The sequence below is a fragment of the Lithobates pipiens genome, unplaced genomic scaffold, assembly GCF_037356315.1.
Source record: "Lithobates pipiens isolate NorthernLeopardFrog02 unplaced genomic scaffold, aLitPip1_a1.2 Scaffold_13, whole genome shotgun sequence".
Lineage (NCBI taxonomy): Eukaryota > Metazoa > Chordata > Amphibia > Anura > Ranidae > Lithobates > Lithobates pipiens.
The window spans coordinates 219292240-219306470 of NW_027507718.1; the positions used below are offsets into that span (position 1 = coordinate 219292240).

The 14231-nt window shown below is 42.9% G+C and overlaps 1 protein-coding gene across 1 annotated transcript in view; it reads left to right on the forward strand.

Annotated features, from left to right (window-relative positions):
- LOC143974633 (uncharacterized) overlaps window positions 1-14231 on the forward strand; it is a 324397-nt gene that overhangs the window by 235377 nt on the left and 74789 nt on the right. Inside the window, exon 4 of the mRNA XM_077476224.1 lies at window positions 1924-2029. Within this exon, the coding sequence (XP_077332350.1) occupies window positions 1924-2029 (106 nt within the window). The remainder of the gene's footprint in view (window positions 1-1923; window positions 2030-14231) is intronic.

Here is a 14231-nt window from a genome sequence, read left to right on the forward strand (position 1 = left end):
CGTTTTTTCGGCATAGGGCTTCCCCTTTAAATCCATACCAGGTGACAGAGCTAGCGAGGTGTCAATCTTGCCGATGGAGGCGGCGACATTGACTTCCTTCGCTAGTTCCGTCTACCTGGAGCCACGTCTAAAATGAACTGACTTTACTCCGTGTGTGGGTAAGTCCGTTCATTTCAAAAGTCTGGCGGACTAGCACAGAGACGGGCGCATTGTCCGCTGGACAATTTTGAGTCAAAACTTCTTTCTAAGTCCCCTGGACTTTTGGGAAGAAAAAGTTTGCCGTAGCCCACACACGGGTGGATTGCCCGGCAGACTCTGGTCCGCCAGACCAAGTCCGCCGGATAATCCGATCGCGTGTATGCGGCATTACTGGATAAGGTGAAAGAAACAATCTCTCTCTCGCGCTCTCTCTCTCCACCCATCCCACCTGCAACCACCTTCTCTCACCACCCACCATGGTTGCATCCTTTCTTCTCCCACCAGTTACTGCACCCCCTTCTTTTACCAACAACTGCCCCTGCATCTCCCCTCACCACCTAGAGCATTTGAACTCCACCTCTCTCACCACCCAGCGTACCTGCAGCTCCCCTTCCTTTATCACCTACTGTATCTGCACCTCCCTTTCTCTCACCACCTATGCACCTGGACTCCCCTTCGCTCATCACTGAATACACCTACACCCCTTTCCCCATCAATCAGCATCTCCCATGCTTGCAACCTTGTCTCTCGCTCAGCATATACAACACCTGCAACCCCCCTTCTCTCAACACCCACTGCACCTGCAGCCCCCTTCCCCTGTTGCACCTACCATCCTTGTTTTTACACCACCCATTGCATCTGCAGCCCTTCTTCTCTCAGCGCCCATTGTGCATGAAGCCCTCATTCTTTCCGCACCTATTGTGCCTGAAGCTCCATTTCTCTGAGCACCTATTGTACCTGCAGCACTACCATTCTCACCACCTTCCACACCTGCACTCCACCTTCCCTCACCATCCACTTTGTCTGCCCTCCTCCTTCTACCACTTCATTTGTACTCTCAACACTTCACCTGTGCATATCCCCCCCCCCCCCCCAGTGCTACCATTCCTGCATTCAGCCTTGCCAGCTCTCTCCAATGCACCATAACAGCCCCCATACCCACATCCAATGCCTGCAGCCCCCTTATCCCCTACCATCATGCCTGCCCTCTGTCCCCCTATTCACTATCACACACTGTACCCCCCAACATCAACAAACCTGCAGGCCCTTCACTCTCCAACTTACCCCAATCCTACACCCTACCTCTGCATTGTCAGCACTGCACTAGCAGAACCCCCTTCACCCACCAAGCCCGCACCTCTCTGCTATTATCATCACACCTGTACACTCCCTCACACAATCATGGTTGCACCACCTGGGTCCCCCATTCACTGCACTCTTATCACCACTTTCACTCAATGCCTCACACCCCTGCTGTGACCCCACGCCTGGAGAAAACATGGTCCCCTTGACATCCAGGGCCCCTCTCCATCGCCCTCCCTTCCTGCTCTGAAACTCCCCTCTCCCCCATGCTCTCAGAGCCCCAACCTTGCCTGCCAGCAAATAGTTGAACAACCTAAGCAGTTATAGAATGTAGTCTCAGCTCAGTAAAAAGGCATTGGCTGCATCCAGTGTGTGATAAAATGAGACAGTTTTTCTTTCTTTTAAAAGTCTCTTATGCTTTCAAACATGTACTGTGTTGCAAGCAAACTAAAGACATCAATTTATGTAGATTTTTTTTATTTACAAAGATGCATGCAAGACAACATATATTAATCTGTCACAACTGTGTGCAGCAGGACAGGAATAGAAATGTCTTATTGTTGAAATTGGCTAAATAGAAAGCTGTATTTAGAGAAACTAAATGGAAATATAGTATGTCTGACACAAGTGCCCTTATTTCAGCTGCTGCAGCAACTTCCAACAGACGGAGATGAGATGATAACATTTCAGGCATACTGCAGTGCTGTGTCATGGCTGGCAAAGGCCCCTCAAGAAAGCAAAATCAGAGGTAAGCACATGCTGATATATTGTGGCTTGCATCTGTACCTTCCAACTAGCTTACTTATAGATAATGATGGACCATAGACCACTAAAAAAAAGGACCATTTATAGCAATTACTAGTTATGGGGAATCTACCCATGTTTGATTCACCAAGGATTCAACAAATCTTGTTTGAAACTCTGCATCCCCATTGAAGTCCAAAATGGGGGGAGACCTTGTTATTAATATCTGGCCAGTTTGAGGGCTAATAGGAAAACTACTTTTAAAAGACATAGGAAGCTGGGCACTGTTATTTTTTACCAAGCCCATTAAAAAAAAATAAAAAAATACAGAGGAGAGAGATTCATTTCATGCAATTTTAAAGGCAACAATGAAAATGCAAAAATTCTTTAACCGTTTCAGCTCCGGAAGGTTTACCCCCTCATGACCAGGCAACGTTTTGCTTTTTGGCACTGCGTTAGTTTAACTGACAATTGCATGAACATGCAGTGCTGTACCCAAATAAAATGTATGTCTTTTTTTGCCCACACATAGAGCTTTCTTTTGGCAGTATGGGATCACGTCTGATTTTTTTATTTTTTGCGCTATAAACAAAAAAAAAGGCAGATAATTTTGAAAAAAAACTCAATATTTTTTACGTTCTGCTATAAAACATATCAGAGAAAAAAAATGGAAAAATCAAATCTCTTCATAAATTTAGGCCAATATGTATTTTGCTACATATTTTTATTAAAAAAAATCCCAATAAGTGTATATTGATTGATTTGCGCTAAAGTTATAGCGTCTACAAACTATGGTATATACTGTACTTTGGGATACCTTAATGCTATAACTGGTGTTATGGAACTGTACAATTTTCATGGACAGTCTTAGCGAAAGCATACACTGGCAAAATATATTTGGCTGTGGAATTGATTTTTTACTTTTACAATTAACTTGGATTACATGCAGCAGCGGCATCCCAATTTATTCAAGCTTGAAAAAAAATGCTTTTTTAAGTAGCTATAGCAACAACACATTTTTTTTATCAAATAGTATTAGGCCAGGTTTGGTTGGCAGACGGAAATTGAACAGTAGTTCGCTGTGGCTGTCCTTGTTCCTGCTGCTGCACAACTGTGCTGCTACTGGCCAATTTCTATCAAGCTCTCATCAAGGATTAAGAGTTCACAGATGTTGTCCAGCAGCAGGACAATTGTAGTGAAGGAGAATTGGCCAAAATGTACTGGGGAGCATTGGCAGGTGTTTCACTATATCAATTAAAAGTGTCAAAGTGTCACTCCGGTGACAAGTGTTTGGCACTTGTACACGGGCACTTTGACTTTGATGGCACGGCTAAAAAAAAAAAAAAGCAAGTACAGACATTAGTGTTCCATACCTATTTTACACAAAGTTCCCCTTCATCCTCCACCCTCCAACACGCTCACTCTAATCTTTGCTATAACGTGCTCTCTCCTCAAACTCTCATTTCTTTACCCCCCCCCCCCCCCTCTCCAGCCCGCAACCTATACATATCTCCCTCTCTTCTGCCCACTCAATATTACTGCACTTATCACCTCCTGCTCATTCTAAGCCCACACAGTATCACCACTTCCACTACACTACCGTCCTATAAATCCAACTTCCGCCTTACCAGCCTCACCCTCCTACTACTCCTAATGTCTGGGGACATCGCACAGAACCCCGGCCCCCCCACACCCAATTCCCACCCCCCAAAGTTAGCTGTCTACCTCCTCCAACAGTATTCGTAACTCCCACCTTCTCATCCCAATTCCCCTGACTGCACAAGCCAGCCCCCCTCTTTCATGTGCCCTCTGGAATGCCCACTCAGTCTTCAACAAACTAGCTTCTGTCAATGACCTTTTCCTCTCCAAATCCATTAATCTATTTTCTATTACCAAAACCTGGCTCCATGAATTCGACACTACCTCTCCAGCTGCCCTGTCCCACAGTGGCCTCTTTTGGACTCACTCTACCAGACCCAGTGGACGAAAAGGAAGTGACATCGGACTTTTCCTCTCCCCGCAATGCACCTTCCAGGTTATTCCCACACCTCCCTCTCTTTCCCACTGCTCTTTCGAAGTGCACTGCATTCGTCTTTTCTCTCCAGCTTGTCTGAGGGTCGCAGTCATTTATCGGCCTCCTGGACCAGTGTCACAATTTCTGGATGACTTCTCTGCATGGCTACTCTACCTTCTCTCCTCTGAAGTTCCTGCCATCATCCTAGGGGACTTTAACATTTCAATCAATGTTAATACTGTAACCACTTCTCAACTACTCAACCTAACCTCCTCTTTTAACCTAACACAATCGACACAAACCACCACTCACTCCAACGGCAATACTCTCGACCTTGTATTCTCCCATCGCTGCACTCCCTGCAACCTCTCTAACACCCTCTTTCCTCTCTGATCACAACGTTATCCGTTTCACACTCTCCTTGTCTCCTACTTCCCATGCTGCCAACCCACGAACCACTACCTGTAGAAACCTTCGTAACATCAACCCTCAACCCTTCCCTTTCTTTATTCTGCTACTGATGGCCTTTATGACAAAATCACACCCTGTCCTGCCTAGACCTAACAAATTCCATCTGCAACAGCACGCTGTCAACCAGGCCCTATCTGCCACAACCCTGGCAAACAGACGACAGCAGAAGTCTCAAGAGATGCAACCGTGCTCTTGAGAGCATGGTGTAAATCTAAATCCCTGCAAGACTTTACCCTCTACAAACCTGCCCTTCTCAAATACAACTCCTGCCTCCACACTGATAAACAAACCTACTACAACACTCTCATCAAAACCCTCTTATCCAAACCTTGTCAACTCTTTTCTATCCTTAAAGCGGTTTTGTACCTAAAAATTTAACTTCATATTATTAAAAGCACATGATAGCATACTTACCTAAATGAACCCTGAAAAAAAAAATATACCTTATATTTCAGATGTTTGTGCTGACTTCCAGGCTGTCCTCCCGTGGGAGTAGGCGTGGTTATCATCCTCGCAATGGTCCCTGGGAAATTTCTAAGCTATTTCCCAAGAATCCATGGGGGACAATGAAATTGCGAAATCTGGTGAGATTTCGGGAGGACGCCAATCACGTGACGAGGGCGTGTCCGAAATTGCCATTTTTAAAGTGGGCAGGCAGCTGTATCTGCCATTACCACCGGAGCATGCTGGGAGCCGAGCGTCATAGAATAGAGGAAGTAAATGCCTGTGGGCTTCAGACGCCCACACTTAAAATGGAAAACGCCTGAGTACTTTTTTAAAACTTATCCGAAGCAAAAGAATCGTCGCGCCGGGGGTCAAAAACACGCCGATCGTGGATGCTAACCGATGGTAGCAATCGCCCACCTGTGACACAGGTAAGAAAAAAAAAAAAGCAGCGGAATCCTGCTTTAATTCCTTACTTCACCCCCACTGCCCCCACCCACTAACTTGCTTACTTGCAAACCATTTCAAAAGAAAAATTAACACAATTCGCAAGGAGATATCCAGCATTCAACTCCCCCCCCCCTTCCCAACACATCAGATCCAACACCACACTCAATACTCTCCTCCTTCTGCCCAGTTACGACCGATGAAGTTGATAAACTCCTCTCCATGGCCCACCTCACCACCTGTCCCCTGGATCCTGTCCCATCACAATTGCTGCGACCATCTTCCCACCCTATCCTAAACTCCTTAACCCACATCTTCAACCTCTCCCTCTCCTCCGGTACATTTCCTTCCCGCTCAAACATGCATTGTTTACCCCCATACTTAAAAAACCTCACTAAACCCCACCTGTTTGAATAACTTAAGACCCATCTCCCTGCTCCCATTTGCCTCCAAGCTCATCAAACGCCTTGTCCATGACCAAATGAGTCGCTACCTCATGGACAACAACCTTCTCGACCCCCCTACATGTTCGGCTTCTGTCCACAATATTTCACTGAAACTGCCCTACTAAAACTCACCAATGACCTTCTAACTGCAAAAACCAATGGCCATTACTCCATACTCATATTCTTAGACCGCTCTGCTGCCTTCGACACAGTTGACCACCTGCTCCTCCTCAGCAAACTGCACTCCCTTGGCCTCTGTGATTCTGCTTTATCCTGGTTCTCCTCCTACCTATCTCAGCACACATTCAGTGTCACTTACAACTCCATCTCCTCTGCTTCTCTTCCTCTCTATGTTGGAGTACCCAAAGGCTACTTCCTTGGGCCCCTCTATACCTTTTCCCTGGGCCAGTTGATAACCTCCCATGGCTTCCAATACCACCTCTATGTCCATGACACCCAGATTTATCTCTCCACTCCTCAACTCACCCCCTCGATCTCCTCACGGATCTCAAACTTACTGAATGACATATCGCTATGGATGTCACACCACTATATCAAACTCAATCTTTCTAAAACTGAGCTCCCTCCCCCCCCTCCCCATGACTTTACCATTAAGATCAACAGTACAACCATTGATCCCTCCATACATGCCAGGGTGCTGGGTGTAATCCTTGACTCTGATCTCTCCTTCAGCCCCCACATCCAATCACTGGCTAAATCCTGCTGCCTTAACCTCCGCAACATCTCCAGAATTTGACCCTTCCTAACTAATGACACCACAAAGCCACTTATTCACTCCTTAATTATTTCCCGCCTTGGCTACTGCAACTCTCTCCTTAATGGCCTACCCTTACGCAGGCTACCCCCTTCAGTCTATTATGAATGCTTCTGCTAGACTAATATACCTCACTAACCGATCCATGACTCCTGCCCCTCTCTGCCAATCCCTTCACTGGCTTCCCCTACCCCACTGTACAAAATTCAAAATGCTAACCACAACATACAAGGCCATCCACAACATCGCCCCCAGCTACATCACCAACCTCATTTGCAGATATCGCCCTAATCATCCCCTCCGCTCCTCCCAGGACCTCCTGCTCCCTAGCTCCCTTGTTACCTCCTCTCATGCTCGCCTTCAGGACTTCTCCAGAGCCTCCCCCATCCTCTGGAACTCCCTGCCACGGTATATCCAATCAGCCCCTAACTTGTCCACCTTTAGGAGATCCCTGAAAACTCACTTATTCAGGGAAGCCTATCCCACACCCACCTAACAACTGTCCCTGAGCCACCCCCATCAAATTATTCCCACATCTATTACTTTTTGTACCATCACCTCCTCCCTTTAGAATGTAAGCTCTATGAGTAGGGCCCTCCTGTTCCTTCTGTATTGAACTGTACTGTAATTGTGCTGTCCCCCCTCTACATTGTAAAGCGCTGAGTAAACTGTCAGTGCTATATAAATTGTGTATAATAATATAATAATGAGTTAAAAGATCACAACAGTGTAAAACTGTCAAGGCTAGGACTAAAAAAATTTAAGAGACAGAGAGCACAGGCTAGGGTTTTACTACATAAATTGCAGAGGATACAGCACTATCAAATTTGTCAGCAACAGGGCATTTTTTTATAAGGGATAATAGGCTTAACTGGTATATGCCAAACTTTTATTTTATCTATATGAATTAAACACAGCAGTAAATATCATTAAAGTTTATTTTTTCCAAAAAAGTTGCATTTGAAAAAATGCTGTGTGATATAAAAAAGTGCAACAACCAACATTTTATTCTCTAGGGCCTCTACAACAACTGTAGTGATGTCTACAGGCCAGAGAAATAAATGCCCCACCACTTTCACTGCAGAGTATTGTCACCTTGTTACAGGAAGTCAAAAAATAATGAATCTACTGGCAGGATCAATAGGTAATACATTTATGAGTTTGCCAAGGTCTCTTTCATTTATGACAAAATAATTTATACTCAGCGCTGCACCTATGAACTACTAACATACATATACAAGCATCAGAATGTGTGACATAATAACAACATGTATAACAAAGTGCTCAGTGCAAAATAAAGTGCAATCAATAAAGTTCATCAGTTGTGCAAAATAAAGTGCAATCAATAAAGTTCATCAAATGTAAGGTACAGGTTTGGTGACACATTAGTATAATCCTGGTAACTTCCTGTGCTTCCCTCCTGGGTCCCCACACAAAAGATGATGAAAACATTGGCTCTTTAGGGATAACAACCAATGCAGCTAAAAGCCACTCAGCTGTTATCCTAAAGCAGTGGGAGAGGATGCCCCCCCCCCCCCCGACGCTCTTCCCGGGCCTCCCATCCCACGGGAGATCCGAGCCACGATCGGGTACTTCTGCCAGCTAGGCTGAGACTAGAACAAAGCTGAAAATGGCGTTATTCCAGTCTCCTATGTAAAAACACAGAATCAACGTCACAGCGCCACTTCTGGTTTACTCAGCTGCCAATGGCGCAGATTTTTTAAAAAATGACCGTATTTACAATCGCCATTTTTGGTGTTCTGAATACTTTGAAGTTCAAAGGAGGGATTTGGGGTCCCTCCATAAAGAGCAGCTGTCACCACCTATTACTGTTACAAGGGATGTTTACATTCCTTGTGACAGAAATAAAAGTGATCAGTTTTTTTTTTTTAAAGTGACAATGTAAAAAATAAATGGATAATTAGAAAAAAAAATGCAAGCGTCCTCGTCCCCGCAAGCTCGTTAGAATGAGAGCAATAATTCTAGTAAAAGACCTCCTCTGTAACTTTAACCTGGTAACCGTTACATTTTTTTAAAGCGCCGCCTATGGAGATTTTTAGGTACCGTAGTTTCTCACCAGTCCACGAGTGTACACAATTTCAAAGCATGACATGTTAGGTATCTATTTACTCGGCGTAACATCCTCTTTTACGTTATACAAAAAATTGGGCTAACTTTACAGCTTAGTTTTTTTAAATTCCTGAAAGGGTCTTTTTTTTGCTCTTGAAATTGCGCTTGAAAGACCGCTGCGCAAATACCGTGTGACATAAACTATTGCAATGATCACCATTTTGTTCTCTAGGGTTTCTGCAAAAAAATATATATATATATATATATTTATATAATGTTTGGGGTTCTAATTAAATTTCTAGCAAAAAATACAGATTTTTACTTGTAAGCAACAAATGTCAGAAATAGGCTTGAAAGAGTAATGGAGTTTTTCTGTTGCACACTTTGATTACACATTTGTGAATTTGTGGTTTATGAGTTAATTGATTGCCTTTTAACTATTATGTTGCACATTGAAAGTGTAGGTCCAGTTTGTTAGATATTGTATGAAATGTATATGTTCAGTTTGTTTTATCACAATGATTGTTGTAGAAGTTTAAGTCACATGATATATTGGCACTTTATATATATATTGATTATAGACAATTTAAAGGGAGGTCATAGTTCTACTCAAATGCTAGTCACACACCCCAAAATGTTTGACTAGTTTTTGTCAGGCAGAAATATCACTCATTTTTATTTTGTATTGTCATTTGCAGTCAGTAGGTGGTGCTTTAGGCTCATTTTTTTTTTTTTTTATCTATCTATTCTTAACTGCTCTGTTGAATCAAGCCTCTGCTTTGCTGAGCTTATTAGCCAAGTTTTAAAATTAACTGACAACAGCATATCATCTATCTACAGTATTTATCATAATATCTATGTCATTTGTGCATTTAATCTATGAGTCTTGGGAATTTGTTGATGAAGTTCTTGGGAATCAATCCAGAATAATGGAACGTCTTTCTAAAATGAGACTGTTCTTAAATAAACCCATAAGCTGACGTATGTTTGTCTGCTGGAAACAAATAGACATCATTCTTGGAGTAGATAATTTTGTTTTTTCAAAGATACCATCTGCTTCAATGTACAGTATATTTTTAAATGCTTAACTTATATAAGAATGTTCCAATCATGCAAAAACTGTCTCATTTAGACTGATAATGAAACATCATGATTCTGAATTCTGAAGTGACTTTAAAAAAATATATCCAACACAAAGACATCCAAAAATATAAATATCTCTATCCAGGTATGGCAATATAAACTTCTTAATATATGTTCAAAATACAGTATATAACCTTTAAAGTGTCACTAAACCCACATCATAAACAACTCTCAATAAATGGTGCATTACATGCTGTTTATACTCACACTGTATTCTACAAAAAACCTAGTTGATCTTGCTTTTCTCTATCTCCCCCTTCTGTTCATGTCCCCAATCCAGCTAGGGGGTTTTCAGCTGTGGTGGCAACTCTGCACATGTTCAGTTTTCAGTGAGTTTCTATGCTGAGAATTTCCTCCCTATCACACATCTGAGCAGCCCATGTGACTATAGAGTTACACATGTGAGTGTATACACAGTGGTAAATTATAGCCCACTCGCTTCCTCCTCCTCCATGCCCACTAATCAACTAAACACAATGGGGGAAGGATATTACATGTAGATGAATGCAGGCTTCACCTCCCTCTTATTCGAAGACACAGGAGGGGCATGACAAAGCCTGCAACTGGCAGAAATCCACTCACACCATGTTATTTCCACAAAACAATAAATATTTTGTTTTAAAAAATATATTTGTATGCCCCAATTTAAAACAATTTATTGGTTTTATTTGGTTATTTTACTCTGTATTCCAAGTTTTTTTTTGAACATGTGACCAGCAGCAAAGGGCTAGTAGCTCCTCCTGCTTATTTTTCCCTGCAGACAGGCTAATTACAGTGCCATCATCCATATACAGAAATAGAAGTGACAATGTCAATTAAACATTTTGAGTTTATTATTACTTTAGTAACACCTAATAGCACAGATATGATATGATGAAACATTTAAAACCACTGAAACCTTTCCAGCTCATATTGTACTGTTCATTAATAATCAAAGTGCTATGCATTGCATATTAATTATCAGTATTAAAAGTTATTTCCCTTTCATTATACATTGGCCATTCTGCGATGATCCAGACTGAGATCATGGCATTTTTAATTGTTGGAATCATAAGCCAGTTCTGTTCTTGTCCTGTTGTATTCTGAGCTATATATTTATATAGTGTATATATAATTATTATTATTATTATACAGGATTTATATAGCACCAACAGTTTACACAGCCCTTTACAACTTGAGGGTAGACAGTACAAATACAATATACTTTAATACTGTAGGAATCAGAGGGCTCTGCTCCTTAGAGCTGACAATCTAAATCGTCGTACACACAACCGGATTTTGCGACGGGAAATGTGTGATGACAGGCTGTTGGCGTAAACTCTGACCGTGTGCATGGTCCATCGGACAATTGTTGTTGGATTTTCCACGGGACAAATGTTGGATAGCAGGTTTTAAAATTTTCAGCGGACAAATGTCTATTGTCGGATTTTCCCCAGCGTGTGTGCACAAGTCCATCGGAGAAAAGTCCAAAGTACAAACTCACATGCTCGGAAGCAAGGACGAGCCAGAAGCAGTCAGTCTTGTAAAACTAGGTTTCGCAATGGAGAATTAACATTTATGACGTGGCAAATTATGAAATCTACAAATGCAGCGCACAATTTTCTTCTTCTTTAGGCCGGGTTCACACCGCTGCGATGCGGGAACGCCGCGAATCCGCGGCGTTTTCCCGCATCGCATTACTCCCCCCGGCAGTTCACACTGCCCTATGCGGACGGCTGGGAGTGTCAATGATATGTTAATGACACCCCCAGATCCGTCCGCATATCGCAGTGCGATCTGCCGACTCGCACAGGAATCGGATCGCATGGTGTGAACCCCCATGCGATCCGATTCTGTTGCGGACCAAAAAAAGGGTCCCGTGCGAGTTTGCTGCGGGACCGATGCGAATTCAGCCATACTATCTGTATGGCTGTACTCGCATCGCTACGGAGATCGGATGTGATTTGCGGTGCGAATCACATCCGGATCTCCCCCCGCAGCAGTGTGAACCCAGCCTTAATGTGATAATAATGAAGCTGTTTTGCTGGTTATACTAATGGAATTATTGCAAACAAATTTTCAAAGGCTTTTTTTTCTAATGATAGCAAGTTACCACAACACCATTATCTTGTAGTTTTTAAGATCAAAAATACAACTATGTTGGTGTTAATTTTACATTGTATTTTTTTTAAATGTAACTGCCTACTTCCAAACTGTCATTTAAAGTAAAACACATAGCCGAGTATTATTCTCCACAATTTTTTTATTGTGCATTAAAAAAGAAAACAAATAAAATTAGACATGCTATCTGCCAATAGAACGTAACCAAAAAGTACATTCTATGCATCCAAAAATATAGAAAATATAACAAATGAAATCATTATTATTCAACCAAAAAAATAAATAAAAGCCTCGTGCATGTGTCCTGCTTCTTAATATAGAGTGTCAACAATGGCAAGAGTTGGTGAAAGCAGGACTCCGTCATCTGGAGATAATTCCGAAAAAACATCTGGATTATTCCCCTGGAGCTTCCACAGCAAAAGCATATTGCATAATTGGTCATGATTAATAAAGCAACCAATTTGTGGTCCAAGAACTGCTCCTCCTCCTGTTCCTGGACTGGACTTGGGTCAAAGCAAAAACTCCAAGGCTAATAATAAATAACACATTATCTCCTCCGATTCTGCAACGTGTTTGATTGACAAACGGCCTTTCAGAAATGAACTGAAAAGCATTAAATGAAAAGCGCAAACTGAAAAGTGCTAAATGAAAAGCATGAAATTAAAAGCGTGAATCAACACTCACCAAACTTCTACTAACACGAAATTAGCAGAAGGAGCCCAAAGGGTGGCACTAAAGAGCTGAAAAACCACAAAGTATGTCACTACGTTTGTGATTGTTGGCCAACAATTGTGTGCCGTGTGTATGCAAGACAAGTTTGGGCCAACGCCCTTTGGACAAAAGTCAGCGGTTTTGTTGGCCAACAATCCGATTGTGTGTACTAGGTTTAATAGGGAAGGTCAAGCGATACAAGAGGTAATAACTGTGGGGGATGTTCTGATGGAGAAAATAAATGTGCAGTTGTTAGGTGAGGGCCAGATAGGCTTCTCTGAAGATATGAGTTTTCAGGGATCGTCTGAAAGTGGACAAAGTAGTTGAAAGTTGGACAGATTGGGGTAGAGCATTCCAGAGGATGGGAGAGGCTCTGGAGAAGTCCTAAAGGCAAGCATGGGATGAGGTGACAAGAGAGTTAGAGAGCAGGAGGTCTTGGGAGGAGCGAAGAGAACGATTAGGTTGGTATTTTGAGACTAGGTTAGTGATGTAGCTAGGGGCCAGGTTGTGGATGGCTTTGTAAGTTATTGTTTCTATCTTGAATTTAATTTGTTGGTTGAGTGGCAGCCAATGGAGGGATTGGCAGAGGGGTATAGCAGATGCTAAACGGTTTGTGAGGTGGATAAGCCTGGCAGCAGCGTGATGTACTGAAGTGGGGACAGCCTATTTAGAGGTAAACCAATGAGGAGGGAGTTGCAGTAGTCGAGGCGAGAGATGACCAGGGAGTGGATTAGAAGCTTTGTGGTGACATTGGTTAGGAAGGGGCGTATATTGGAGATGTTGTGGAGGTTGAGGCGGCAAATTTTGGATAGTGATAGGATGTGGGGCCGAAAGGTTAGTTCGGAGTCCAGGATTACACCTAGGACCTTAGCGTGGGGGGACAAGTTGATTGTTGACAGAGAAATCAGGGGAAGTGGTATCTGGGGGAGGAAATATCATGAGCTCGGGTTTGGATAGGTTGAGTCTGAGGAAGTGATGTGACATCCAGGCTAATATGTCTGCTAGTAAGTTGTTGATGCGTGAGGAGACAGATGGAAAGAGCTGGGGGGTGGAGAGATAGATTTGGCTGTCATCAGCGTAGAGATGATATTGAAAGCCATGGGAGGCAACCAACTGACCCAGAGATGTGGTGTAGATTGAAAAAAGGAAAGGTCCAAGAACAGAACCTTGGGGGACCCCAACAAAAAAAGGAAGAGGAGAGGAGGAAGTAGAGTTGTAAGTGACACTGAAGGAGCGGTGAGATAGGCAGGATGAGAACCAGGGAAGAGTACAGTCACAGAGACCAAAGGAGTGGAGTTTTTTGAGGAGGAGGGGGTGATTCAATGTGTCAAAGGCAGCAGAGAGTTCCAGTAGAAGTAGTACAGAATAGTGACTGTTGGTTTTAGCCGTTAGTAGGTCATTTCTGAGTATAAGGAGAGCAGTTTTCGTGGAGTGTTGAGGGATAAATCTGGACTGAAGGGGATCGAGAAGCTTGTTCATATGGCTTCTGAATTGTCTTCAATGTGTTCTCAAAGTTCAGGTCCTACATTAAAGTCTCAGACACTAATGCCGCGTACACACGGGCGGACTGTATGGCCTACTTAGT